The sequence below is a fragment of the Lemur catta genome, chromosome 1 (assembly GCF_020740605.2).
Source record: "Lemur catta isolate mLemCat1 chromosome 1, mLemCat1.pri, whole genome shotgun sequence".
Classification (NCBI taxonomy): Eukaryota; Metazoa; Chordata; class Mammalia; order Primates; family Lemuridae; genus Lemur; species Lemur catta.
Window position 1 is genome coordinate 220,554,193 of NC_059128.1, and position 25,976 is coordinate 220,580,168.

The following is a 25,976-nucleotide window of genomic DNA, read 5'->3' on the forward strand; positions in this document are numbered from 1 at the left end:
TTAGTTATCTTTTTTTAAGAATGTAAAATATGTGGTTTTTGGAATTCAGGAGATTATGGAAAAATGTGACGGACTCTCTAAGGGAATCTGAGATTGATAAGGCCACAGAACATAAACGTACCCTGGAAGAACGCCAGAGGACTGAAGAAAGGCATCGTACTGAAACAGGCACACCCTGGAAAACCAAATATTTTATTAAAGAGGTATGTCGTCCATGTGTTCAGCCTAAAACTGATCATCCACTTGATGAGAACTTTGGCTTACTAGGCTTTGTTGAATTGTTATCTCTTATACATCTTTATTTTTAAAAGTAGTCCAGCTTAACCGTGAACTTTCTCATGTGCTTTTCACAATTTGCGAAAGTACAATGGCTTACCAGTAGGTCAGATGAAATGTATATGGGGATTTAAATTGGCCACAAATGAAAATGCTAATATAATCTTCAATCACAATAATAGAAAATGCAATTTACCATTTACTGCCTTTTGTGCCACATCTGAAACTCTGTGTTCACTTATAGGGACCACACTTTAAGGGAGACGTGGAAAACTTAATTGGCTGTACAGAGGATAGTGAAGTGGCTAGAAGTGGGGATGTTTAGCTTGAAAAACAGAAAATTGAGGCCATTATTATAAGTTTCTTAAAAAATTTGTAGGCTTATCACATAGAAATTTTTTATATGTTCAAATAGCTTACTTTAGAGATAGGCCCAAGCTACCAGGAAGTATATTTTGGGATTAACATAAAAAGGAATTATATAACAATCAAAAACATTATTTAATAAGTATATCCTATGTAGTTCCCATCTGTGTGTGTGTGTGTGTGTGTGTGTGTGTGTGTGTGTGTGTGTAAAAGACCATGACATATGTAGAATAGTTTGATGCATCAATTTTTGCAGTTGGACTAAATGACTTCTGAAGTTTTTTCTAAATTTAAAGATTTAAAAATTTTTTTTTGTAGTTTATTACTTTCTGGTAGAACTCAGAGTAAAGTGAATAATGAACCAGTGCTGATATCAAGACTGTTAAAAAATTAACAGTCTTCCTTAGGCCAGGCGCGGTGGCTCACGCCTGTAGTCCTAGCACTCTGGGAGGCCAAGGCGGGAGGATCGCTCGAGGTCAGGAGTTCGAGACCAGCCTGAGCAAGAGCCAGACCCTGTCTCTACTAAAAATAGAAAGAAATGATCTGGACAGCTAAAAATATATAGAAAATATTAGCCGGGCATGGTGGCACATGCCTGTAGTCCCAGCTACTCGGGAGGCTGAGGCAGAAGGATCGCCTGAGCTCAGGAGTTTGAGGTTGCTGTGAGCTAGCCTGATGCCATGGCCCTCTGTCTCAAAAAAAAAAAAAATTTTTTTTTTTTATTTATAGCCAAGTCTAAGGAAACCCATTGAATTTTATTTATTTATCTTTTTTGAGACACAGTCTCATTCTGTTGCCTGGGCTAGAGTGCCGTGGTGTCAGCCTAGCTCACAGCAACCTCAAACTCCTGTGCTCAGGCGATCCTTCTGCCTCAGCCTCCCGAGTAGCTGGGACTACAGGCATGTGCCACCATGCCCGGCTAATATTTTCTATATATTTTTAGCTGTCCAGATCATTTCTTTCTATTTTTAGTAGAGACGGGGTCTCGCTCTTGCTCAGGCTGGTCTCGAACTCCTGACCTTGAGTGATCCTCCCGCCTTGGCCTCCCAGAGTGCTAGGACTACAGGCGTGAGCCACCGCGCCCGGCCAAAACCCATTGAATTTTAATATTAGTCCATCAGGAAGGAATCTGAAAAAAGTAATCTGATTGTGATTTTTGCGTAGTCATCGCCTTAAGAATTCATAGTTTAGGCCAGGCACAATGGCTCATACGTGTAATCTTAGCACTCTGGGAGGCTGAGGCAGGAGGATTGTTTGAGGCCAGCCCGAGCAAGAGCAAGACCGTATCTCTACAAAAAATAGAAAAATTATCTGGGCATTGTGGCTCACACCTGTAGTCCCAGCTACTTGGGAGGCTGAGGCAGGAAGATTGTTTGAACCCAGAAGTTTGAGGTTGCAGTGAGTTATGATGACACCACTGGCTGGAGTAACAGACCAAGACCCTGCCTCCAAAAAAAAAAAAGAATCCATAGTAATCTTTGGGTTTCTAATATGAATTCCAACTATTTTAATGGAAAAGAATAACAAAGGGAAAGTATTTTACATCTCTATACTTTTATATGAAAAAATTAACATTTATAATTACTGTTCAGAATCATATTCTGGCAACCTTGAATTTTTTTTTTCCCCAAGCTCATTTAGAAAGCAGCTGTACCAGGAGCAGATTCTAGAGACGAGAGTTTCTAAGTGAGGACTTCTATATATTATTTAAAATGAACTCAGAGGGCTGAGTGCAGGGAGCTATATTTGTAAAAGATGTAATCGATGGCATTTTACAGGATAGGCACCCTGATTGTTGCTACTGATATGACATGTAAACTTTCTACTTTTCATTTATTCTTTATATAATTGATACTAAGAACCTACCTCTTAATTTTTTTTATTACACTTTGTGATGTTAGATAGACCGATGAAGAAAGTGGTAGCATGTTATGGCGATTGGCCAATGAAATAGTGAATTTCTTTTGACCTAGATGGTCTTAAGTAACTGCCTGATGGAACAATAGATTGGAGATACAGAACCAGATTTGGGCCCATTTGGGTGGTGGGATGTAGCAGAGTTTCCTGAATGGTGGCCCTGTGGCACAGTGGTTCAAGTTGTGTCATGATATAAATTCCCTAAAGCTGTGGGGCAGCCAGGTTGTGTCCTGTGTGTAGCTGGACCACGATGTGTGCCATCATACATGAAAAGCACTGCAGAGTACAAGTCAGGATAATAAGGGTGGCAGCCAAGTTCATAATAAATTTGAAGGTACTGTCATTCTGTATGGCTCTTTGCTAAAAAGAACCATGTTACTGAAAAGTCAATTTTGTCTCCCCTACTTGTCTTAAGCAGAGTGCTGGGCACATAATAAATGTTTCATAAATATAGTTATGAATAACAAGGGCTCATTTGTTTGGTACTTTCATTATTGCTCTGAGATAGATTACAGACCAGTTAGGAGTTGTCGTTAGTTAGATGGAGGAATAAAGAACACTTTTAGTGTAAAAAAGGGATGTAAAGTAACCTGAAAAAGTATAAATGAACTAACTGAAAGTTTTCCTACTATTGTTCAATCACACCCACCTGTTTTTCCTGACATTTCTCACTGACACTTAAATTATACACATCTTCCATTTCTTCCTGTTTGTTATTATACATATCCATTAGGATCTGTTGGTTATGTCCTCTTAAGTGAATGTTTAAAATATCTTGTAATATATATAAGCAGGACAGCTTTTATGGTATAGTAGACCACATTGGAGTCCAATGTGCTAAGTTTGAGCCCCAGCTCTTACCTTGGATAGTTTATTTACCACTTCTAACCTAAGCTTCCTCATCTGTAGATGGCACATCTTAACTTATAAATCTAATATTCTATAATGTAGTTAGTTGACATATTTTTCAAAAAAACAGTTTAAGTGTTGAGAATCATTGACCAGGTAATTTGATATGAACATGCTAGTAGTTGCTATTGTGAAAGAGAAATTATTCTTTTATTATTATTATTATTATTTTATTATGGGGGGAGTGAGGTTCAATTTCCTATTTTTTTCTTTTTTTTAAAGACAGAGTCTTATTCTGTCGTCATGGGAAGAGTGCCATGGCATCAGCCTCGCTCATAGCAACCTCAAACTCCTGGGCTCAGCCTCCTGAGTAGCTGGAAACACAAGCCCACACCACCACGCCCAGCTAATTTTTCTATTTTTAGTAGAGAATGGGTCTCGCTCTTGCTCAGGCTGGTCTTGAACTCCTCAAGCAATCCTCTCCCCTGGGCCTCCCAGAGTGCTAGGATTATAGGAGTGTGCCACTGCGCCCGGCCAAGAAATTATTCTTATGTGAAGGAAGACTTTATTCAAGAGTGTTGCAGTAGGGGAGAGAGTTTGAACTCATTCTGAATGCAGTGGTAACAAGTGGGGATTTATAGCCAATGGGCAAGCCAAAGGAGTGGATGAAAAATTACTAAGAGGAACTTGGTTAGTTATTAAGAGTTGGGGGAGAGGAGCTTAATTGGATACTGAAGTTGTGGAATTCTCAGTAAACTGGCTTGTCAGGATTCTTCGCTAAAACTGGACTCAGCAGGCCAAGGCCAAAGCCTGCTCAAGAACACAGCTCAAAGGAGCCTGACAGTTAGGTCAAGGATAAAGTCTTTGTCATAGTGAGTCAAATAATTGCTGGCTTCAAATCACTTTTGAAACAAGGTAGAATAAATATATATTTTTAAATTTTTAAATATAAATAAATTGAAAGAGACATGGGAGTTAAGGACAGAGGTTCAAATCTGACTAACTTTGCCTAGTCCCATAAACACTGAACTCCAGTCTTTCCTCCCCTGACCTTAACTGCCAAGTTCCCACCCCAGGTTGCTACTTTATACATTTGCCACAGTTCTTTTTTTCCTTACTGTGCTCTTCTCCTGTCTTTGGTTTGCTCTTTGACCCTTGCTTTGTCTCCTTGCAGTATCCTATTTATAGGAACTAGGAGAAACTAATGGTGGTAAAGTCTGAAAAGAAGCAAAAAACAGCACTTACATGCTAGAGACAACAAGTAGAGATAGGGAGAACAGCTAGTACCTTCGTAACCATTTCTTTGTGATTCACCTGTTGCCCATAACTCTGTGAGTGAGGCTCAGTCTGTAGCATCTTGGCAAAATTGGGCAGAATTGCTACAAATGACTTCTGCAAAATAAAATGTTCATGAGTCACAAACGAGGTCCCCCATACCAGACCTTCTCACCTAATCCTAGCTCTAAACCACAAGCATTGTTTGATGTCTTAAGCACAGAGATTTTATTCCTTCACAAAAACTCTCCTTTTTAACTGTGAATGTAGAATTCCATTTCAGTGAAGGTGTTGCTTCTGGTTTTGGTAACTGATTTTGAAAATATTAGAGGAATAGTTCTTTAATTTATTTTTCTACTTGTTTCAGGGAGATGGCTGGATTTATCACAAACCCCTTTGGAAAATAATTCCAACAACACAACCAGCAGAGTGACATGTGCTATTTAGGACTCAACCAAATGAGATTCTTCTCTGTTTTACCCTAAATCCTCCCACAATGGAGTCATTGCACTGAGTGACCTGCTTCCTGATTGTGCAGACTGAAACTAGCTAAACATGAATGTACCTACTAGGGCACCATGATACTGCAACAAGACCAAAGTGTTAAAGAAACACAGTGGACCTCTCACCAACCTGTTCATGTGATGTGAGCAATACCATCTTAAAATCTTTTATCTGAATTATTAGATGATTAATCTTTTATCTAGTTCTTGCTCCTAAAGCTAAGTTTGAATCCCCTATTTTTGCACAGGGGCAGCAGATATATACAACAGTGAGAACTCAGTGACTTTGATTTCTTTATAGTGAAAAGTGAAGTCTCTGTTTCAGAGTTTGTGTTTTGCTTTCTGTCCATAACTGAAGTATTCACTACTCTTATAAACCAACCAAGAGGAAGAGGAAGATGACCCAGAAGTGGATTCAGCCATTGTGCCTGAAATCAGTGTTAAAAAAAAAAAAAATCAACCAGGTTGTGGTAACAAGGCATTCTATTTCTTCAAAAAGACTTCGTGCCTGTGTTAGAGAAACTTATCCATTATCCACCTCTGTTGGAACTCTCTTTTAAAAAGTATATTTATAAATTGATTAGAATTATAACCATGGAGAATTTTTTCTTCTGAGCATTTTAATATACTTGAAAACAACATTGACTTGAAAAATTTCAGAACATTTTTCAATACCTAGTTTTATTAAATATTACGCTTAAGAGACAGTTTTTTAAAATGTATTCATGTCAATATGATGAGATTTTGGCCTTTCTCAAGAACTAAGGCATTACAGAAAATAGCAAATATTAAAAAATAAAACTGTTACTTTTTTCCTTATCTTTTTTCACCTCTAGGTTAAATCCAGTATTATGTGTTATCCCTCTGGATAAGTATGCTTTATCTTACCTCTGTTCATTCAAAAATTAAAACAAATGACTATTCATATTTGTCAGTAATTCAGAAGTTATATATGTAACTAAGTGCATGTAAGGTATGGTTTTATTTTCTTTTCAAGGAAACTTAAATGCTAAAGAAAAAGTATGAAATAAAAAGATATCAGGAAGTTGTATTCAGGTACAAATCTTTTTTTAAATAAATATTTTATTGAGGTTGAGGAATTGCTGACAATTAAAAGAATAGTGCTAATTATGGCTTTCATCATTCATTCAAGTATTTATTGAGCACCTGCCTATGGTGCTCAACACTTGTTACTGCAAGCTACCTTAATTTTCCAAGAGTGGTGCCTTATCTATTTCTCCCAATATGGTCTTCCAATCAGTGTGTGTAACATATACCTGTTATTCATCAGCCACTGTAGATGGCTGTGTCTGTTGCATCATCATAAGAAGTTTCAAGCTTTGTGCCCTGATAAATTGTGTTCTGTTAGAGTGGTTAATAGGATGAAAACAGCAAAACAATAATTGTTTCAACAAATTGTAAATTATAAGAAAAAGAGTTGGTTTGCGTACAACCATTTTAATGATTCCCTTGTTCATTTTTGCTGTGAAATGCACTGAAAAATCTCAAAATGAGTTATAGTTCATGTGTTGGGAAAATTAAAAAATAATAAAACTAGAGAACAATGATGCCTTTGTCTGTTTCGTGAATGGAGAGAAATGGAAAGTTTATAATCAGGGTGTTATAGCTCTGTTCATCTGGGAGGGACATTGATTTTCTCTTTAAATCCTTACTTTCAGGAATATTGAGCTCACAGAGTAAATTTAATAAGAGTTTTAAAAAATCAAAAGGTTTAACTTTTAAATATACTGGAGATTGAGCAAGAATATAAAATGAAACCAAGAATTTTTGTTTTGTTTGAACCATTTGAGTGCCCGTGTATTTCTTTTGACTATTGAGCCATTTTAAGGATTATTGAAATACAGCTGGGCATGGTGGCTCGTTCCTATAATCCCAGCGCTTTGGGAGGCCAAGGCAGGACCATTGCTTGAGGCCAGGAGTTTAAGACCAGCCTGGGCAACATAGGGAGAGCCTATCTCTACAAAAAATAGAAAAATTAGCCAGGCATTATGGTACACACCTGTAGTCCCAGCTATTCAGGAGGCTGAGGCAGGAGGATTTCTTGAGCCTAGGAGTTAGAGGCTGCAGTGAGCTGATTGTGCCACTGCACCCAAGCTTGTGTGACAGAGTGAGACCCTATCTCAAAAAAAAAAAAATACAGTCTTACATTCCCACTAGCGGTGCATGAGTGTTCTAGGTGCTTCATATCATTGGCAACACATAGTATGGTCAGTCTTTTTAATTTTTACTATATGAATGGGTGTATAGTGGTATGTCATTATGGTGTTAATTTGCATAACTCTGATGATTACTGATAAAGAGCATCTTTTCATGTGCTTATATGCCATCTGTATATCTTGGTGAAATATCTTTTCAAATCTTTTGCCCATATATTAATTGAGTTGTTTGTTTTTTTATTTGCTTTGTATTTCTCGGAGTCTGTAGCTTCTCTTTCATTCTTTTAACAGTGTCTTTAGAATGGTAGATATTCTTAATTTTGATGAAGTTCAATTTATCAAATTTTTCTTTTATGGATCATGCTTTTGGTGTCATATCTAAGCTTTCCTAAACTAACCAAAGGCCACTATTATTTTCCTCTATGTTTTATCCTAAAAGTTTTATATTTTTAGCTCTTACATTTAGGTCTGTAATTTATTTTGAGTTAATTTTTGTTTGAGTTGATACTAAGTATGTATCAAGGTGGTTTTTTTTTTCTGTTTTTGCAAATGGATATCCAATTCTTCCAGCACCATTTGTTTAAAAGACTATCCTTTCTCCTATTGAATTGCCTTTTTACCTTTGTCTAAAATCAGTTGATCTTAAATGTGTGGGTCTGCTATGGACTCTGTTTTGTTACATTGATCTATCTGACTATGACAAAACTACACAGTCTTCATTACGGTAGCTTTATTTTAAGGTTTAATAATAAAACCTTAAAGTCAGGTAGTGTAAGTATCACAACTTTGTCTTTCTTGGCTATGCTAGGTCCTGTGCATTTCCATGTAAATTTTACCCTGCCTTGCCTGTTCTTTCCTACAGAGACAACAGTAAAGTCTCCTGTTCATGTTTTCCCCCTCTATCTTTCTGTCCCCTGACTGATCCTGGTGTTTCCCTGTGTGCCCTCCCACCCCTCTTCATGGCATGAAGTGCCTCCTGTTTCTAGGGATCTGGGAGTATAAAAAACTTGTCCTGTCATAACAGTCATTTCTTAGTGTGTCTTGTCTTACTATACCCGATTAAAACAAATCTCAGGTACCTTTAAAAGAGTGAATTTATGCATGTACCTAGATCTCCCCTACTAATTGCTAATTTCATTCAGTGTAAACAAACACAATTGGATGAGATTTTGTTCTGGCAGCAACACTATGACCTATTGTCTGATTTCCCCCAAGGATGAAATATTTTATCCTTCTCAGAGTCTCTACATATTTGTTTAGAAATTGTCTTAATATGTCCAGGCAGCTATAACAAAATACCATAAACTAGGTAGCTCATAAACAACAAACCTCCGTATATCATCACCTTGGAGGTTAGGATTTCAACATGTAATTGGGGTGGGTGGGCGGGCGGACACGCACATTCAGAGCATAGCAGGAATTTTGTTTGAGAGACTGGATGGAGTTGGCATTGGTTACTGGTGAAGGTGGACGAATTGGGGATAATTATGACTTCCTTTGATGAACTCCTAAAAGAAAATCCCCCAAAATAAAATGCCCAAATGCTTAGTAACTTTTAGGCAATCCTAGTTTTTAAACAAAAATCAAGTAGTCTGACAGCTTCTTAATACCAAAGAAATTTCTCCATTTCTAGAACTTCAGGTGCCAGGCTCTTCTGAGTTTGCAAAGTGCCCTTACAGGTAAGCTGTTATTACTTACAGGTACAATATTAGTTGAGAGGTGCCTCAAGACTCACTTGTCCTAAATACCTTGGCCAATCTTGCTTCCTCCCAACATATCTGGTTTAAGTTTCCTAGCTGTAAACAACTATTTGCCTCAGAGGGCCTTTATCAAAGTGTATTTAAGTTATCCGGCAGGGGAGAAATATTTCTATCCTGCGACGGCTTTAACGATTTTTAGCTGCTAAAGATTCTAGTGGCCAGCTGTAGGACTTCAGGGGAAGTTTCTCAAGCAATAGGGGTTTAGAACATGGTTCTGCTGATTCTGGGTCTTCTCCAGTCTTCTCCAAAGGCATACAGCCACCAATCAGTTTGGATAATCAACTTGGGCAGATATTGAGATTGCCAGGGATATGGTAGATGTTTAATAAATGTTTATTGCATGTTTAGGTGAATAGATGGGAGTTTCACTGCATCAGTTACAGCTCAGGGTTGCACAGAACAGAGACCAACTCTAGTCATGTGAAGCAAATAGAGAAATAGAAGGATATCAGTTCACAGAATTAAAGCTGGTGATTCTGTAGGAAGTTGCAGAATCAAGGTGGCTCCAGAGACATGGCACAGAACCTACAGGAAATTAACGACTTAGGAAAAATCTGGCCCTAGCACTTCCACTGGCTCAACCTCCAGCATACTATCTGACCTGAGATTCAAACTCCTGGGAGTTTAAGGGTCTGAGTTGCTAAGTTGGAATATTTTTCCCAGAGGTAGTAAAGGAAGGATCTGAGCCCTTCAACTCCTGTGATTGGAGGCTGCAACAGAGGCATATACTAAGAATTGCTCTGGAATTAAGGCCTCACACAATGGGGAATTTGCCCCAAAAGAATATGGTGGTAATAGGACGGCAGCAAATTACATCTTGTACTTGAACAAGGGCAAATGTCATTCACCCTGACACTCAAAGGAAAAATTGGGTGGGGTTGGGTTTGGTTGCTGGTAAAGGAGGGAGAGGAAGGGGATAGTTTCAGAGGAAGGAGAAGAAGGTGACCTTCACAGTCCCTGGGTGGCCAGCCAGACACCGGGAGGAAAATCCTGAGGTGTGGAAGGAGAAGAACAGAACATGGACAATGCGGAGCAGACAACAGGTATTTCATGGTGTTCCCAGGCTAATGCAGAAGCTCAGTAAATATTTGGTAAGTTAACAACAAATGGAAAGGTAAAAACTTGCTTTTCATATACAAAGGACTGAAGTTCCTTTTGCCTGGCTAGTCACCCCTGCTCCTGAGACTTTTCTCATTCACTCTAGAGCAGGTAACTGCAGGCTCTCCCCCAGTGGGGAGTGAGATGGGGTATCTTATCCATTCCTGAATTAGAAGAAGGGGAAACAGCTGTATCCTTAATCTCCATGGAGTTAGCCTTGGGCTTTCCCCAGACTTCAGGCAGACTGGATTGACTTTATCTTCATACTCCAAGGAAATGTACTTCTCTTTCTGGGTGTTCAGGTAAGGAATCAACCCTTGATTCTGCCAATTATTTGCCTCTTTTCTAGAAGAATCTCTTTTCTCCCCCATGCAGAAAAGCAGCATGGCCCAATAGCTTGCTTGGGTTTGGGGTGTCCTACAAATCTGGGTTTGAATCTCAGGTTTTTCCCTTATTTAATGGCTGTGCGACTTTGTCAAATATTATCTGAGCCTACTTCTTCCTCTGTGAAATGGGAATATAATGCCTGTCTTACTGGGGCATTGCATAAAAACATATGTGAAGTACCAAACATATAAAAAACTACAGCTATGATGCTAACCATTGGCCAGGGTGTCCAAAAGATGGACCTATTAAAAATGTCAAGACAGGCCCTACGATGTGGCTCACGCCTGTGATCCTAGCACTTTGGGAGGCCAAGGTGGGAGGATCTCTTAAGGCCAGGAGTTTGAGACCAGCCTGAGTAAGAGCAAGACCCCATCTCTACTAAAAACAGAAGAAACTAGCTGGACATGGTGGTGCACGCCAATAATCCCAGCTACTCAGGAGGCTGAGGCAGGAAGATCACTTGAGCCCAGGAGTTTGAGATTGCAGTGAGCTATGATGACACCACCGTACTCTAGCCAGGGTGACAGAGTGAGACTCTGCTAAAAAAAAGCAGTGGGGGGGGGGGGGAGGAAGGAGGAAAGAAAAAAAGAAGGAAGGAAGGAAGGAAGGGAAAAAATAAAAATGTCAAGGCATCACCTCACCTCCCACAGGAAGGAAGGAAGGAAGGAAAAGGAGGGAAAAGGAAGGAAGAAAGGAAGGAAGGAAGGAAAAAAATAAAAATATCAAGGCACCACCTCCCCTCCCACTCTAGGCTTTTTACATAAACACTAGTTCCTGTCTCTATCAAAAAAATTTTGTTAGCTTACAGGCAGCCTCAAGAGTAAGGCATATGTCTAGTGAATACAAATAATAATTTTCTAGAAAATTAGGATTACTTCATTTTTGAGATAATTATCCTTGGCTACAAGGATCAATAACAAGGATTACGACAGTCTGAAGTTGGACAGGCAGTTGCTGGGCAGATGTCCTCGAAGCAGTATTTTTTGTGTATCGTTGTGATGGCCTTACAAGGTTTGGGTAAGATTGCAGTTTTTCCAGAGTTGCAGTTTTCCAAGAGTCTTTTGTGATATTTTTGTTATCAGGCATTATGCATGAGAACTTTCTTCTTCATAGCCTTTCCCAGCTCTATTTGTCAGTAGTTTTGTTTTTTTTTTAAACACAAGTGACTCGATTTTGGTTCTGGCAACTTTCACATGTAGAAGGATAGTCACTACAGAGCTGTTTGTAAAACTAAAGCCTGGAATTAAATTATAACTATACAGGATTATAGGATTAAATAACTTAATTTTTTACAATAGAACTCTATATAGCCATTAAGCAGATTCTGTAGGAATATATTTTTTTCACATAGAAAGGTGTTCTTGATGTATTAAATAAAATAAATTATAAAATAGCACAATAGTATCACATTTTATTATATGTACATGAAATATATGTATATATCTATAATATTTAAAGGGATATATGATAAATGTTAACAGTGTTTATCTTTGGATTGTGAGTGCATGAATGGCTTTTTTTTAATACCTAACTGTATTTTCCAATTTCCCCACAATGAAGATGTATTATATGTATATAAAATTGGGAGAAATAATCATCTGATCATTTTTACCTTCATTTTAAAATCTTCAAGCACTCTTTTGATTTTTCAAATTTGGTTTAAGTCTATCTCTTAAGAAGATATAGGGGCAAAGTTAAATCCAGCTGAACAACTTAAAATAGCTATCAAAAGCAGTCTTGAAAGATATTTTTCCCCTGCAAAAAAAGAGGTGTGAGTGAACAGGAAACAGCCCACTTGGTTTTTTTTTTTTTTTTTTTTTTTTTCAGAAACAGCTGACAGTACTGGGGCCTCCCTTAGTAACTGCTCTTTAAAGTCCCCAGTCCTTTTCCTTGTTCCCACTCACTGCAGGGTGAGACACTCAAGTCACCTGCCCATTGCAATTATCCTAATGGCTTTAAGATCTAGTTTCCTGTGTATCTCAAAACCAGGAAAAGGGCACAGGATAATGGATGCAGATCGGTTCCTGGAAAAGTATCTCTCTTGTGACAAAATAAAATAGTCTTCTGATTTAAAAACATGTTTTCTGAGAGTTTGCCTGGCATGAATAATTCCTGATAAACTGATAAAAAGCCTTTGAACAGTTATGGAGTACATGTCCTAGGTTTAGTAGAGAGAAAGGGGAAAAAAAAAGACAGGGTCCTTGCCATAAAAAAGTCCAAAGTCTAGCTGGGGAAGATGGACATATAAATAAATAATTATAAAATTATATGAGAAAGGTCATAACAGATTTATGAACAAAGTGATATTAGCACTTGGAGATGGAAACTGAGTTGAGTCTTAGGGATGAATGGAAATTTGCTCCCAGACAGAGCATTCCAGGAAGAGGATATTGTACGTCACAGCTTGAAATAGCTAAGTGGGCAGAAAGATCAACTTCTGTCCTTGCAAAATTGAGACCAGACTTTGCATAGAAAAAACTTCAAGTTACCACAGCCTGTTACAGGCATCGAGCATTTCCCATCAAGTTACGCTGGTGAAAGCTTGTCAAGGAAGCAGGTTTAGAAAATTAAACACGAGTTGTCTGTAGAAAATTATCAGAGATCTCCAGGGCTTCATGAAACATTTACAAAAGAACTCAAGCCCTGCTTCAGCCAAACGCTTCCCTTTCCTGAAAACCTTGCAAGTGTTACTTTTTGTTGAATGTGTTACTCAACCTGTTGAAAGTTAATAATTTATGCAGCTCTGATATTTCCGGGAGAAAATGGAACCAATAATGACAGGCAAAGCAGAGGCGTAGAGGGAGTCTACAATTTCTTTGGAGTTTCAAATTTTTTTTAGATGATCAACCTGAATAGTCCCCATACCTACTTCTGGTGTTCACCTTCCCCTTGCCTTTCTCTCCGTCTTTCCCTCCACCAGTTCTCGCAGATTTCTGGGTCTCCGGGCTTAGGAGCTGACCAGTTCCTCCGCAGACCGGCCTTTCCCCCAAGCCCCAGCTCCCGGTCCCGGAGCCTCTAGGTCTACTCGGCCGCGGCTGGCGGGGCGCCGGAACCAGCCGAACTCGGGCGGCGGGGCGGGAGGCGGGGCGGGCGGCGGGGCGGGGCATGCCCAGCGGCGCAGGCGCACTGGGTTCGCCGCGCCGAACCGTAGCCATGGAGCAGGCACCTCTGGACCCTGAGCGGCAGCTGCAGCCCGCGCCCATTGAGCCGCTGGGCCTCCCCGACTCTGGGCTGGAGGCTACGGTCGGTGAGGAAGCTGAGGGGGCCCGGGACGCGGGTTCTGGGGTCGACACGGTGAGGAGAAGTGGCAGCTGAGCCCTCGGGGCCTGTGTCGGGGCCTACCGGGCCGGGCTGGGCCGAGCTGGCCTGAGCTGGCGGGAGCCAGTGGGCTTGGCCGGGGAGGCCCGGTGGTGCGGGGGAAGCGAGGAGGAAAGGCGGCGGCCGCAGGTGCAGTGAGGGATGGGGGTGGGTGGAGGCTCGGTGAAAAAAGGGGGTCCTGGGTCGGGGGACGAGGGCCAGGCGCTGCGGTTAGCCCAGGAAGGGCCCAGAGGGCGGCGGCCACGGGAGCGGGTGGGCCCGTGGGCGTGGCCCCGCGGGCACGGGAGCCGGCCCGACAGGCGAGGCTGGAGGAGGGGCAGTTTGCGGTGGTCGCGTAGCCGCGAGATGTGGAGCAGAAGAGGAACGCTGATGTTTCTGGCAGCCAGGGGTTTGCTGGGGAGATGTTTTAAAGGGGACACTGGGGTGGGGAGGCAGCGGTGTTTGACAACGAAGAGAATGGGGGACTAGAATGAAGAACAAGTCTGGGGCGATGGGGGGATTGGTCTGGTGCTGCCATCAGGAAATAGAAGAAAGTGTCAGGTTCAAATGAAAAAACATTTTTGAAAACTCCGTTTGGCTGTAATTTTCTTATTTTGGGGGAAGTGCCATGTTTCTTATTGGAGGCTTTCTGTATCCGTTGTTCTTCATGAAGCCCCTTTGGTAATTAGGATTTTCATTTGCTTGATGAGAAGGAAAAAAATGTATCATCTTATATTCGTAAGTGCTTTCATTTTAAAGTGTTTTTGTGTATAATGCAAGATTTGTAGACCAGGTCAAATTGAAGCATTTCACAAACTCAGTGTAGTGTTCCACCTTGGACCACCTGCCCAAAGTCTCCTTCTGTGTGTCATTTGTATCCAGTCATTTTGTTCCTTTTTTTTTTTTTCCTGGAGCAGGTGTTAGGAGCAAAATTCAATAATATTAACTTGCCCGTTCTCGTGCTATATGGATAAAGAAAAGTGCAAGTTGTTTGCTGAATGGAACTAGAAAGACTCTTGACCTTAAGTTTAGAGACCAGCTAACCAGGGGGTTCAACACAGGAGTTGAAGGTTTTTCCTATGAAGGAAAATATCAAGATAAATAGGAAAGAATGAAGACTTTTTTGGCTGTACTTTGAAGGTTTTTTTTTTTTTTTTTTTAAGAACTTAATTTTTTTAGACCAATTTTAGGTTCACAGCAAAATTGAGAGGAATGTACAGAGATATCCCATATACTCTGGGCTCTGTCATTATCAATGTCTCCCACCAGAGTGATACATTGTTATAAATGAAGGACCTACACTGACACATCATTATCACCCAAAGTCCATTAGGGTTCACTCTTGGTGTTGGACATGTATAATGACATATATCCACCATTATAATATCATACAAAGTGTTTTCACTGTGTTGAAATTCCTCTGTGTTCTACTTAGTCAGGCTTCCCTCCCCTTTAATCCTTGGCAACACTCATCTTTTTACTGTCTCCATAGTTTTGCCTTTTCCAGAATATCACATTGTTAGAATTGTACAATATGTAATCATTTGAGATTGGCTTCTTTCACTTGGTAATATGTTTTAAGGTTCCTCCATGTCTTTTCACAGTTTGACAGCTCATTTCTTTTTAACACTCAATAATATTCCAATGTCTGGATGTACTACAGTTTATCCCTTAACTGTCCCCTGCTGAAGGACATCTTGGTCGTTTCCAAGTTTTGGCAATTATCATAATGCTGCTATGAATATCCATGTACAGGTTTTCATGTGGATGTAAGTTTTCAACTCTCTTGGGTAAATACCAAGGAGTATAATTGCTGGATCATATGGTGAAAGTATGTTTAGTTTTGTAAGAAACTGCTACACTATCTTCCAAAGTGGCTGTACCATTTTGCCTTCCCACCTGCAATGAATGAGAGTTCTTGCTGTTCCTCATCCTCACCAGCATTTGATGTTGTCAGTGTTCTGTGTGTTCGTGGTATCTTGTTTTAATGTGCATTTCCCTGATGACAAATGATATGGTGCATCTTTTCATATGCATATTTGCTATCTGTATATCTTCATATCTTCTTTGGTGAGGTCTCTATTAAGATATTTGCTTGTTTTTTTAAATTGGGTTTATTTTCCTTTTGTTGAGTTTTAAGTTTCTATTTCATTTATTATTATTATTATTTTTTTTTTTTTTTGAGGCAGAGTCCTGCTATGTCACCCCGGGTAGAGTGCAGTGGTGTGATCATAATTCACAGCAACCTCAAACTCCTGGGCTTAAGCGATCCTCCTGCCTCAGCCTCCTGATTAGCTGGGACTACTGGCATTAGTCACCATGCCTGCCCAATTTTTTCTATTTTTTGTAGAGATGGGGTCTCCTTCTTGCTCAGGCTGGTCTCAGAACTGGCCTCAAGCAATCCTCCCACCTTGGCCTCCCAAAATACTAGAATTACAGGTGTGCCCATTTTTGCTGTTTTGAAAAGTTACTATTATACTACACCTGGTCCATTTTTGCTATTTTGAAAAGTTACTATTACACTACCATGAACTTCCTCTGCATATGTCCAAGTCTAGTATAAATTTAGGAGTAGAATTGCAGGATTGTAAGATAATAACGTGGTCAACCCTAGTAAATAGTGCCAAATTGTTTTCCAAAGTAGCAATACCAGTTTATACCCTCATCAGAAGTGCCTCATGTTCTATATCTTTACCAATACTTAACATTTTCAGAGTTTAAAATATTTGCTAGTCTGTGGTATGCCTCTCTTTTTGTGTTCAAGTGGTTTTAGATTGTTTCAAAAGGCAAGATTCATCTTGTGTTGGCATATTTGTGTTGGCATATCATGAGGACTTTAATTTTTTTCCTTTTTTTTTTGTTTGGGCCATGCTAATCTTCTATCATTCCAGTGTTAGTACTTGTGCTGCTGAAATGAGCATGAGGACTTTAATTTTGAATGTGATGGTAAAATTTTGGTAATTTTGTGAGAGCCATTATATATTTGATTAATACGAAGTCAAAACTAGAATATAAAATCCACTTATGTTAATTTAAAAGTGATTATAATGTCTCAGTAATTTAAAAAACTCCTATGTATATTTAGTTTAAGATACTTGAAAACCCAGAGATGCTCTCTATACATAGAATTTGTAGTTATATACTATTACCTGATGTTTTTGGAAAATGTTTGTAAATAAGTGTTACAACAGGCCATCACTTAATGACCAAAAGTTACAAGGTTTCCTAAAACAACTCCCTAATCTAGTGATTCATAAAGAGACACAGGCCATTTTGGCAGATATTTCAGAATCACCAGGAGTTTAACCACAAATACATTCAGTACACTCCTGCTCCTCTCCTTTGTCCCCCTCAAAAAGAAAACCAGACTAAGGGTCATCTAATTCTTATCCCTCTTTCTGTCCTCTCTTCCACTCAGTCCATCTCCGGTTGAGAATTGTAATAGCTTTGTAGCCTCATTGCTTCTGTTATTGATAGGACTATGGTCCTGGCAGAAAGGTAAGTTAGATTTGTGTGTGCTATACACGGTGGAGCACTACTTTTCATTTAATTCTCAAAATTTCTTCCAACAGATAGGTAAAGATGAGGAGTCAGGGGCTCAGAGAGAAGTAATTTGGCCAAGGTCACACGTGCTGGCTGGGATTTGAGTCCAGGTCCATCTGGCATTGACATCAGTGTTCTTTCCGTTAAGCCATTCTGCTTCATTTAAAAAAAAAAAAAAAGGTTAAGATAGTCTTGTAAATTGTTCCAATACTATATTTTAAAGTTTTTAGTTTAGTTAAGATTAAGTTGTAATTTTGAGAAGGAAAAAAAGGTGTAAAAGGTGTGTTGATTTAGCAAACAAAATATCTATGCAAATCATGTTCAGACATGGCAAAATCAGCCTTATTTTTGACTCTGCAAAATTTAGGAGGGAGAATAATTTGTACTAATTACTACCCAAGAGGTAGTGGAAACAGCACTGCCTAAGAACCACAAGAGTTTTCTGGTTTTAAACATCACTGATCAGGAATCTGTAAGCTCTTTTTCTATGTAGTCTCTTGTTTTTCTTTCTGTAATTTTTCAATCCTCTTCTTTTCCATTGTCCAATTAGAAGTCTCTTACCTTTTCCTTTTGTACTTTTTCCCTGTGAGGAAGAATGCATTCATTTTTTCAAGCTATAGTCAGTTCTATTTAAAATAATTTGGAAAATGGAAAGAATGAGAGGGGAATCCAGTCTCTAAGAAAGTAGTAATTAGTCCTAGAGAAGGGAGAGGAAATAGCAAGGGAATGGAGGAAAGAATACTTTGTTAGGCTGAAAGATTCCATTGAGTTGGCAGTTAACAGGGGTAGGGACTTACAGTATTTGCCGGAGAAAAACCATTACCTGAGGAATTCATCAGTGATTTTTAAGGGGGAACACTCTAGGCCTGGGAGTGCTGATGGGTCAAAGAGTGCTTGAGCAACTGGTGGTTAAAAATTCCAATGCGCAATGAGCACTTTCACTGATGGGCAGCAGAGAAACTAAGTGGAGTAGCCCAGAATTGTGAGTAAGGTTTTGGGCATTCCGTGGGTGAGGATAACATTAAAAAAATAAAATTTATAGGCATAGTTACAGAATTATCAGTTTAGCAGCAGATGATAAAGTCATATACAAGAATTTTTAGCTGATGTGGGAGGATTGCTTGAGCTCAGGAGTTTGAGACCAGCCTGAACAAGAGTGAGATCACTACTGTAGAGTGAGATCTCTACTAAAAAACAGAAATTATTAGCAGGGTGTGGTGGCGTGCACATGGGAGGCTGAGGCAGGAGGATTGCTTGAGCCCAGGAGTTTGAGGTTGCTGTGAGCTAGGCTGATGTCACAGCACTCTAGCTTGGGCAACAGAGTCGGACTCTGTCTCAAAAAAAAAAAATAAATAAATAAATAAAAATAAATTGTTTTCTACCTCAGTGGCTTTCAGATACTTTTTGAAGGTGACTCACAGTACAAAATATTTACACTTTTACATCATAATTGGCATATGTATGTATATGGAATTACATACACAAGTGTTTCGGGAAACAATACTTAATCATGAATTCATGCAAGACCCTATGATACTTTTCTTTTTCATTAAATGTTGGTCACAACTCACCAAATTAATTTCATGAACCATGAATGTGTTGTTACCTAGTTTGGAAGCCGGTTCAAACTTACATATTATTTTATTTTAAAGAAAAATTGATGTTTTCTGAATAGCTGTGCTATTATTTTTAAGGATTTTTATAGGGGAAAAAAGCACAAGAGAATAGGTCATGTATTATAACCCTGTTTTTCTTAGTTATTGCTATAGAGTGAATGAAATGTTTCTTCCCCCAGAATTCATATGTTGAAACCTAATCCCCAAGATGATGATGTTTGGTGGTGGGACCTTTGGGAGGTGATTAAGTCATGAAGGGAGAGCCCCCGTGAGTGGGATTAATGCTTTTATGAAAGAGGCTACAGAGAGTTCCTTTCCTCTTTCTGCCACGTGAGAACAGAATGAACCATGGCTATTTATGAACCAGGAATCGAGCCCTCAGGAGACACCCCATCTGCCAGTGCCTTGCTCTTATACTTTCTAGCCTCTAGGACTGTGAACAATGAATTCCTATTGTTTATAAACCACCCAGTGTATGGCAGTTTGTTATAGCAGCTGGTACAGACTAAGACAGTTATCTGTCTACAGCTGAAATAAGCTTCACTATTACACGTAAGTAAACACATCTTTTTTTTTTTTGAGGCAGTATCGCTCTGTCACCACGGCTAGAGTGTAGTGGCATCATCGTGGCTCACTGCAACCTCAAACTCCTGGGCTCAAGTGATCCTCCTGACTCAGACTTCCAAGTAGCTGGGACTACAGGCATGTGCCACCAAGGCCGGCTAATTTTCTACTTTTTGTAGAGAGGGGGGTGTCGCTCTTGCTCAGGCTGGTCTTGAACTCCTGACCTCAAGTGATCCTCCCATCTCGACCTCCCAGAGTGCTAGGATTATAGGTATGACCACTGCTCCTGGCCATGATTGTTAACCTAGTACCAGCTATCTGATCAGTGTATATACATAGCCCCAAAAGGAAGTAAATTCAGTAGGTGGTTCTTAATCTTTAGCTCTCTGACCTATTTTAGTAACAAAGAAACATCACACCTAGAAAAATTGTAAGGAAGTACACCATTATATTGACAGTGGTTAACTCTGGGTTGTGGGATATAAATGATTTGTATTTATTTATTTTTTTCCTACCTTTTCAATTTTTGTACATTAAGCATATGTTTTTATCATCAGAAAAACTTAAACCTACAATAATGGGAGATAAGTAATACTTGAGCTCTTGCTACGTGCCAGGCAACTTTTCAGACTCTTTACATACATTAACTTATTTAATATTCCCAATGACTTTGTGAATTAGGTACTATCCATTCAGGCTTCTACAACAAAGTATATAATACCAGAGACTGAGTGGCTTATAAACAGTAGAAATTTATTGCTCACAGTCCTGGAGGCTGGGAAGTCTCAGATGAAGGCACTGGTAGATTGGTGACTGTTGAAGGCCTGCTTCTTGGCTCATTGTAGTCTGCCTTTTCACTGGGTCCCCACATAGTAGAAGGAAGAAAGGAGCTGTCTGGAGTCTCTTTCATAAGGACACTCATCCCACTCATGATGAGGGATCCACCCTCATGATCTAATCACCTTCCAAAGGCTTGAGTGTGGATTTTAACATATGAATTTTCGGGGGACACAAACATTCAATTCATTACAGGTACTTCATTTTACAGGTTATCTTCATTTTACATTTGAGGAAACTGCAGCACAAAGAGGTTAAATTTCTTGCCCAGAGTTATCCATCTAATCTGTGGTGGAGATGGGATTCAAATTCTGGCAAGCTGGCTACTAATCTGAGGGAGAATTGATCTGAGGCTTTTGTAATTTTAAACTTTTTTTCCTAATTACCGTAGTCTGCTTGGACTGATGCCATACTGGTTTCTTTTAATTTCAGTTTGCCTTCTTTGTGTATTTGTCCATTTTTATAATTTTTATGCCTTGTGTTATAAGTCTTTCTCTTATTTACCTTAGGGAATTTTAAACATTTGCATTTATTATCTTAACTGGCATTTTTAATTGATTTTATTCTGTTATATTTTATACTGTCTTATTTTGGTTTGTTTTTAGGTTTTCCTTTATAGAGTATAATTTCTTTGGTTTTGTTCTCTATAATGATTTGGAAGGCATGTATCTTTGCTTTTTTCTTCCCCAAACATAAGAGAGACAAAAATTATTTATGTAACATTATGACCATTTTTTAACATTTTGAAATAATCACATATTTATAGAAATAAAATTTAGAAATAGAAATTTATAAGTACAGCTCAAGTAACTATTCCCTGAACTACTTGAGAATAAATTGCAAACTTGATGTTGCCTTATCTCATTCCCAAAATCTTCAAGTGTGTATTTCAAGGACAAGCAAGGACGTTGTCCTATATTACCACAATACTACCAACAAAATCAGGAAAGTAACATTGATAAATGACTACTATCTAATCCTCAGTCTCTGTTTAAGTTTTACCAATTGTATCAATAGTGTTCTTCAGAGCAAAAGGATCCAGTCCAGACTCTCCTGTTGCACTTCATTGTACTATTTCTTTAGTCTCCTCCAATCTGGAAGAGTTTCTCAGTTTTTACTCTTGTGACCTTGACCCTCTTGAAGATTGGAGACCAGTTATTTTGTAGAGCTTCCCTCAATATGGGTTTGCCTGATATTTCCTCATGATTAGATTCAGCTTGTGCATCTTTGGCAGAAATTGTCACTGATATGATGCTGTTCTTCTAATTGCATTTTTTTACTTTACACATGATTTTGATTTACACCAGTACTTTGATCACTTTGATCTCTGGTATCTGTCAGACTTCTATATAAAGTTGTTCTTTTTCCCTTGGTAATGAATTTTGTGGGGGTATGCTTTGAAACTATGAAAATATCTTGTTCCCCATCACACTATTTATGTTAATAGGGACTTATGGATTTTATGTTGTTTTTTTAACAGCTTTATTGAGGCATAATTTATATGCCATAAAATTCAGCCATTGTAAATGTATAATTTAATGATTTTTAATAAATTTACAGAGTTGTATAACCATTACTACCATCCAGTTTTAGAACATTTCCATCATCCTAAAAAATTCCCTCCTTCCCCTTGGTAGTCAATCCCCTTTCCATCCTCAGCCCTAGGCAACCATTGTCTGCTTTCTATGTCAATTTGTCATTTTGGTTATGTCATATAAGTGGAATCATTCAGTCTGTTATCATTTGAGTCTGGCTTCTTATACTTAGCATAATGTTTTTGAGGTTCATCTGTGTTATACCACATATTAGTAGTTCCTTTTTGTTGCTGAGTAATATTTGATTGTATGGATATATCACATTTTATCTATTCACCATTTGATGGATGTTAGGGTTGTTTTGAGTTTATAGCTATTGTGATAGTGCTGCTGTTAACATTTATTCACATGCAAGTCTTTGTGTGGTTATATGTTTTCATTTCTCTTGGGTAGATTTGTAGGAGTGCAATTACTGGGCCATATGGTAAGTTTATATTTAACTTTTTAATTTTTTATTTCTTTAGAGATGGAGTCTTGCCATATTCCCAGGCTAGTCTCTAACTCCTGGGCTCAAGTGATCCTCCTGCCTCAGCCTCCCAAGTAGCTAGGACTACAGATGCGCGCCAGTGTGCCTGGATAATTTTTAAATTTTTTATAGAAACAGGATCTCCCTAAGTTGCTCAGGCTGGTCTTGAACTTCTGGCCTCAAGCAATCCTCCAGTATCAGCATCCTGAAGTGCTCAGGTTACATGTGTGAGCCACCGCACCTGGCCCAGTATAAGCAATTTTATATCGTCTACCGACCCTACTGGTATTATTGTTGTGTACCTGTTTGCATTCTTTAGCTTTTATGATTGCTGATTTTATACTTTTATTTTTTTTTCCTTCTTTGTAACTGAATGGTATGACAGGGTAAATTTATGACTCATATGCCTTATCTGTTGGGCTGAGGAGATAATTTGCTTCATCAGTATGTGTTTTTAGAATTCAGGGAATTTTTCACTGGAGCAGATGGTGGTAAATCAAAATGCTTGGCTGTGGGCCAAAATGTATCTCATATATGTATGTATGTATGTATATCTTAACCAATGGGGGCTTTGTAATCCTGACGTTAAGTAGCTTGTGCTTATATAATTTCTCGAGCTTTCTTTTGGTTGAATGATTCCTTCTACTTATGCCTAAACTATCACAGCTTATACTTTATAAAAATGCCTTGTTTGAGGACTGAGTGATTTGTTTTTCATGGCTAATAACAATTCATCCCATTGGGTTGGCTCTTAGTTCTTTGTCCTTTATCTTCTTTTAGCAGTTTTACCTTCTTCTGCGTTTTTCCTGTACATTTTGGGAGAGCTCCGAAGTGTGTCATCTTTTCTCGTCACTGATTCAGTGTTTTGCACTGTCACATATCTCTTGCCTCATAGTGCATGGATTTGATTTTCTGTGTATAACCATGGGCATTGCCATAGCTTTTTCTTTTACCTTTTGCTGCATTCACATTTCTACTTATATCTCTCTTTCATAAACTGCCCCAACTATAATATAGTACAGTGTTTTAAATTAAAACCCACCTCTGAATTTTGATCATGAGCAAGGGAGAAAACAGCCAAGCACAGCAGTTTTCACAGGATCTCACTTTCTCTTCCTTGTTTAGACTTAGAATTACTTTGGGTCTATTCAAGACTTTTCCTCAGTGGTTCACTTCCCAAACATACTGCCTATGAACCACCAGTGGTGTGTGTATTGTTCTTTTTGGTCCTTTGGTATAGACCTGGGAATGTTCTAGTCCCGGGGAAAAGAAAGGAATCTGCTCCTTTCTGCTCTTAAACCCTGCTGCTCTCTCAGGGGTGGAGCTTATTAATCACTGCCAAAAAGTTTAGGCAAATTTAAAGTTGAATATAAGATGACTCCTGATTTTTTTTTTAATTAACCTGCCTGTTGAAAAATCTTAATTTTGAGACAGAGATTTGATTTTGGTTAAACCAAAAATTAGATGTCAATGTTGAGGATTATCTTTGTGCAGAATGTGTTTTTAAGACTTTTTTCGTATGCATTTCTTCGTAGATTTATTCTTACTGACTTATGTGAAGTGTCTAAATTTTAACCATCAAATGTACCTGTTAAAATAACTCTGGAAAAGTTATTGTTGATAAAGAGAGGCTATCATTTGCTGCTGTCAGCCAGCAACCTCCAGCAACTCAAGAAATATAAGTAATTGGCTGGATGCCGTGGCTCATGCCTGTAATCCTAACATTCTGGGAGGCCGAGGTGGGAGGATCACTTGAGCTCAAGAGTTCAAGACCAGTCTGAACAAGAGTGAGACCCCATCTCTACTAAAAATAGGAAAAATTAGCCGGGTGTGGTGATGCGTAGCTGTAGTCCCAGCTACTCAGGAGGCTGAGCAGCAGGGTTGCTTGAGCCCAGGAGTTGGAGGTTACAGTGAGCTATGATGATGCCATTGCACTCTAGCCAGGGCGACAGAGTAAGAGTCTGTTTCAAAAAGAAAGAAAAAGAAATATAAGAAATTATTTTGATATATGTGTAGTAATGGATTTTATTTAAATAGCTTGGGTTCTTTTCAATACTATCTATTATAAAAGGTTGTTTTTGTTATTTGTTTATTTTTGTCCAGATGACAGAAAATAATTTTGGATTGAAGAAGATAGAAATCAGCGTTTCAGAAGCAGAAAAGCGAACTGGAAGAAATGCCATGAACATGCAAGAAACATATACTGCTTACCTCATTGAAACAAGGTGGGTGATGAAAATTGCACGTAGGTTTAGATAGAAAGCTTTTTCTGATAGCTATTAATGCAAACTCTATTATATAACAGAATTTTTTACTGGTCATTATCTTTTTTCGGGACAGATTGATTTTGTTTCTTTACTTTTTAACAGGTAAAATAGGTACTTTTTTTCTTTTCTTTTCTTTTTTTCTTTTTTTTTTTGAGACAGAGTATCACTCTGTTGCCCGGGCTAGAGTGCCATGGCGTCAGCCTAGCTCACAGCAACCTCAAACTCCTGGGCTTAAGCGATCCTACTGCCGCAGCCTCCCGAGTAGCTGGGACTACAGGCATGCGCCACCATGCCCGGCTAATTTTTTTCTATATATATTTTTAGTTGGCCAGATAATTTCTATTTTTTAGTAGAGACGGGGTCTCACTATTGCTCAGGCTGGTCTCGAACTCCTGACCTCGAGCGATCCACCCGCCTCAGCCTCCCAGAGTGCTAGGATTACAGGCGTGAGCCACCACACCCGGCAAAAATAGGTACTTTTTAACAGCTGTCTTTTGCTGTGGTAGTCTTGTTAGCTCTAGCTATATTTTAATGTATTTGTTTTGAGAGGAGAGGGCAGGTTAGTGGAATACTTTTGGGATCTGGGATGTTACTTGACACGTGCTTTAGTGGAGTTCTTGGTCTTAGAATCCCTGTGCAATTTTGCCGAATACCAAGATTTCCTAGGATTGTGTGAAGTAAACTTGGATAGATGGAGATGCTTAACAGAGAATTCTAGGAGTAGAGAATATGGCCTGAGTCATCTTAGGACAGTTGGGAGTTACAGAGAAATTAATAGAAAGAAAAATTGAGATTGGTGCTTTAGAACTTGGGGTAAAATAGAAAAGACAAAGTAAATATGGAGTAAGAAATCAAACTCACCAGAAAAATTGTCTTTTAACCTCATAAGGAAAAAGTTAAAGGAATTAGAGTTTGGCCTGGAAAGAGGCAAAGGAAGACTCAATTTATTGTTGCCAATTATAAACAGTTTATATAAAGAATGTACTGTTTCTTTTCTGTCTGCAGAGACTGAGCAAAAATGGTTTCAAATTAAAACAGATATGAAAGAATTTTTGATAGTAAAATAAAATAATAGAATTATCAAACCCAGTTGATTAAGTGTTAGCCATGTTTTAATGTGAATACTCTTTTAAGAAAAAAAGTTTTTAATCCACCATTTTCATAGGCTTTACTGAAAGTCTCT

At 38.8% G+C, this 25,976-nt stretch overlaps 2 protein-coding genes across 6 annotated transcripts in view; both read left to right on the forward strand.

Moving 5' to 3' along the window:
- OSBPL11 (oxysterol binding protein like 11) overlaps window positions 1-6,754 on the forward strand; it is a 76,841-nt gene extending 70,087 nt beyond the window's left edge. Inside the window, exons 12-13 of the mRNA XM_045540091.1 lie at window positions 50-203; window positions 5,051-6,754. Coding sequence (XP_045396047.1) covers window positions 50-203; window positions 5,051-5,116 — 220 coding nt within the window. The 3' untranslated portion in view covers window positions 5,117-6,754. The remainder of the gene's footprint in view (window positions 1-49; window positions 204-5,050) is intronic.
- A 6,972-nt stretch (window positions 6,755-13,726) lies between these two features.
- The window catches only part of SNX4 (sorting nexin 4), a 60,305-nt gene continuing 48,055 nt past the window's right edge, over window positions 13,727-25,976 (forward strand). The window contains exons 1-2 of one of the 5 annotated variants that reach the window (XM_045540092.1): window positions 13,727-13,902; window positions 24,630-24,751. In XM_045540092.1, coding sequence (XP_045396048.1) covers window positions 13,762-13,902; window positions 24,630-24,751 — 263 coding nt within the window. In that variant the 5' untranslated portion in view covers window positions 13,727-13,761. Of the gene's footprint in view, window positions 13,903-14,007; window positions 14,056-24,629; window positions 24,752-25,976 lie in introns of those variants that run through there. The other 4 variants (XM_045540094.1, XM_045540093.1, XM_045540095.1 and 1 more) reach the window with 4 other exon arrangements.